The sequence below is a fragment of the Olea europaea genome, chromosome 22 (assembly GCF_002742605.1).
Source record: "Olea europaea var. sylvestris chromosome 22, O_europaea_v1, whole genome shotgun sequence".
NCBI lineage: Eukaryota > Viridiplantae > Streptophyta > Magnoliopsida > Lamiales > Oleaceae > Olea > Olea europaea.
Window position 1 is genome coordinate 4092411 of NC_036258.1, and position 3597 is coordinate 4096007.

Here is a 3597-nt window from a genome sequence, read left to right on the forward strand (position 1 = left end):
TGGATGACTAAGTTGAAAAGAAATGAAGAAAGCCCTCGCGTGTGCAGGCTTATTATGTTGCGCACTAATTTACCGAGGCCAAAATGGCGTGCGCCACGAATTCCTGTGCTCACACGCGCCTTTCGGTTAGGTGAATTTTACTTATTTCGCATAAATTTCGTGACTTCTTTTGCAATTTTACTTGAGGCGATTTTTAGTCATTTAAATACCGCTTTGTTGGTCATTTCTAGGGCTTCTTTTGCTGGGTTTTTCTTTTGCTGGGTTTTCCTCCTCTTTCATTTTCTTTCTTTTTCTCTCTATCTTCTTTTCTTGGTATTTTGGGACAAAATTAAGAGCACAAAAGAGAATACATTTGGAAAAATCAAGATCAAACTATCAAAAATCCAAAAAGGGTTTCATCTTCACTCTTGTATTTTCTTCATTATTACCTTATATTTGCAAATTTGTATAAAATAGGTTAGTTGTGTATGTTGGGATTCATGGTTCAAGTTTAATTCAGCTTTAATTAATTTCAATATTTGCTATTTAATATTAAAATACTTATTTTTATGCGTATTTTTTATTGTGTTGAATGCCTTTCATTTATTTGGCCATTAAATGATTGAGTTAGTAATTTATACATCGTTCCAGAAAAGATTATATGCCTTAGACCAAATAGTAAATATCCTAAGTTTGTATAGGAGATAGAGAACTCTAGATGACCCAATGAACAATTTTCACAAAGATTTAATGCGGTTATTTTGTTTAAATCAACATAGAGATATAGTAAATTAAATCAATCAATTGGCATTAATGTTGATCGAGAGAGGTAATTAACTAAAATTGATAAATCGGGGTCTAAAATCGTAAATGAGCAATTTATTAATTGGCTTGCGAATAAATTAATTAGGGGACAGTTAAGTAAAACCATGAATCCCAACCACGTTTGCCTCCAAAATTTCCAAATTTTTATATTTTCGTATAATTTTTAGTTATTTTCTCATTTTCAAAATCATAATTTTAATTGAGTATGTTTGTTTTCATTGTTAGAATTAAATTAATTAAAGTTTTATAATCTAAAGTGAATATTCCTAGAGGGATGAACAATTTGAACATAAAAAATCTATTTTATCATTTGAATGCGACCTGTCCACTTGACTTTACACTTTCATAGCAAACCAGGCCCATTTTACCTTATTGTTGTCGTTAATAAGAAATCAATACCAAACCTCAATAGTCGTGTAGCATTTGTCTCCAATCAAGAACTCCAAAGTTGACCAAATTATCAGAGAATTGGCCAAAGCATTGGAAGCAACAATATCCAAGTCAAAATTGTGTGATTGACATGTGATAATCGTCAGCAATTCTGTATGTATGTACAGATATTAACTAATAAGCATAAATAAACACGTACGCTCAAGATCGAGTCCAAAGCCTGCATCAATAATGGAAAAGCAAAGCAAGGCCTATGGGGTTCATGTTTTGGCACTTCCTTACCCAAGCCAAGGCCATGTAAATCCCATGTGCCAATTCTGCAAGAAGTTAGTCTCCAAAGGAACAAAAGCCACTTTAGCGATCACCAACTATATTTCCAAATCTACCAGGCCGAAATCCGACACAGTCGCTATCGACACATTTTCCGATGGTTACGACGACGGTGGTTTCGCGCAAGCTGGTGATGTCGATAAATATCTGGCACGTTTGGAAAAAACAGGCTCCAAAACAGTGGCAGAACTCATTCAGAAGTACCAAAAATCAAGCCATCCTATTGATTGTATTGTTTATGATTCATTTTTGCCTTGGGCTTTGGATGTGGCCAAAGAATTGGGAATTCTTGGAGCCTGTTTCTTCACACAGGCTTGTGCTGTTAATTATGTGTACTATTATGTGCATCATGGGTTGTTGACACTGCCTGTTTCGTCGCTGCCAGTCGAGATTCCTGGATTTCCACCCCTTCATCTGCCTGATATGCCATCGTTCATTTATGTATATGGATCTTATCCAGGTTACTTCCACATGGTGTTGAATCAATTTTCAAATGTTGACAAGGCTGATTTTGTGCTTGTTAATTCGTATTACAAGTTAGAGGAAAAAGTAAGTTGTTATTCCAAGAATGGTTATTAATTCATTTTTTGACTCGTTTGGTAAAGTGGACTGTAGTCTACTAACACGGAACATGCTCTGAAGTCTTTTTTTTTGTTGCTTAATTTGTTGAACTGCCCAAGCGTCTCGTTTTGGCAGGTAATTGATGCAATGAAAGAAGTGTGTCCGATGTTAACAATAGGACCAACAATTCCATCTTTCTATCTGGATAATCGAGTCGAAAATGACAACAATTATGAGCTCAACCTCTTCGAATTAGATCTTTCATCAAACTGCATTAATTGGCTTGACACTAAGCCAGCCGGATCTGTCATATACATAGCATTTGGTAGCATGGTCTCTCTCTCGGAAAAGCAAATAGAAGAAATTGCAATGGGCTTAAAAAATAGCAATTTCAACTTCTTATGGGTTGCCAAGGCTTCTGACCAAGAAAAACTCCCTAAAAATTTTGTCGAAGACGATAATGGTTTGTTTGTTACTTGGAGTCCACAGCTAAAAGTACTGTCAAACAAAGCCTTGGGGTGTTTTTTCTCACATGGGGGATGGAATTCGACAATTGAGGCATTGAGTATGGGGGTGCCAATGGTGGTTATGCCACAATGGACGGATCAAACGACGAATGCTAAGCTTGTGGAGGATGTTTGGAATGTGGGCTTAAGGGTGAAAGTTGATGAAAATGGGATTGTTAGGAGAGAAGAAATTGAGGGTTGTTTAAGGGAAGTAATGGAGGGGGAAAGGGGAAAGGAGATGAAGAAATCTGCTAGTAAATGGAAGGATTTGGCTAAGGAGGCAGTATCCGAGGGTGGTACTTCTGATACAAATATTAATGATTTTATATCTAAGTTGAAGAAAAAGCCACAGTGACGATGCATATGAATATTTGGTACATAAATTTAAGGAGCAATATCATCACCCAAAATCAAGCGAAGGTAGATTGCGTGGACAATCAAGTATCACAAGGCTGGAGGATGGACCCAATGGAAAGTTAAATGCATCAGTTCGTGGACTAGACGAATCGACAAATTTTCATTTTTAGTCGCCTTGCCTCAGTTTTATTTATTTCCCTTAGTTTGGCTCTTATGTGTTACTTCTGCCGACACTTTAACAGATTGGTTTGTTCCAATGATTCGATCATTCTCTCGATATTTTTCTATTGAAATCAAAGAATTCTTTGTCGACTCTTATCTCCCAATTAGATTCCATCACATGGCACGAATAGTATATATTTAAAGGGAATTTTGCGTTTGCTAATTGCATTTCAATTGTGTTAAGTAAACCAACAATAGAATCAACATGTGTGATCTTTTGAATAAAGGGGATATGATTAAATTTGAATTCTGATGGAATTCTTTGTATTATTCTTGGCGAGATTGAAACTTTTATGGCCATTATTTTGAAAAAATGGTTTTTTGAGTAATACTTTTTAGAAAATGCCTTATTAAAAGTAGGAAAAAAATGTTGAATTTACATATAAAATATTTTATTGTGTAAATTTGTGGTTAAAACGAATACAAG

At 35.4% G+C, this 3597-nt stretch overlaps 1 protein-coding gene across 1 annotated transcript; it reads left to right on the plus strand.

Annotated features, from left to right (window-relative positions):
• Positions 1 to 1378: 1378 nt before the first annotated feature.
• LOC111371432 (UDP-glycosyltransferase 74F2-like) lies at positions 1379 to 3260 on the plus strand. Its single transcript, XM_022993418.1, has 2 exons — positions 1379 to 2073; positions 2221 to 3260. The coding sequence occupies exons 1-2, from the start codon at positions 1426 to 1428 to the stop codon at positions 2944 to 2946; spliced, it is 1374 nt and encodes a 457-aa protein (XP_022849186.1). The 5' UTR covers positions 1379 to 1425; the 3' UTR covers positions 2947 to 3260.
• Positions 3261 to 3597: the final 337 nt, after the last annotated feature.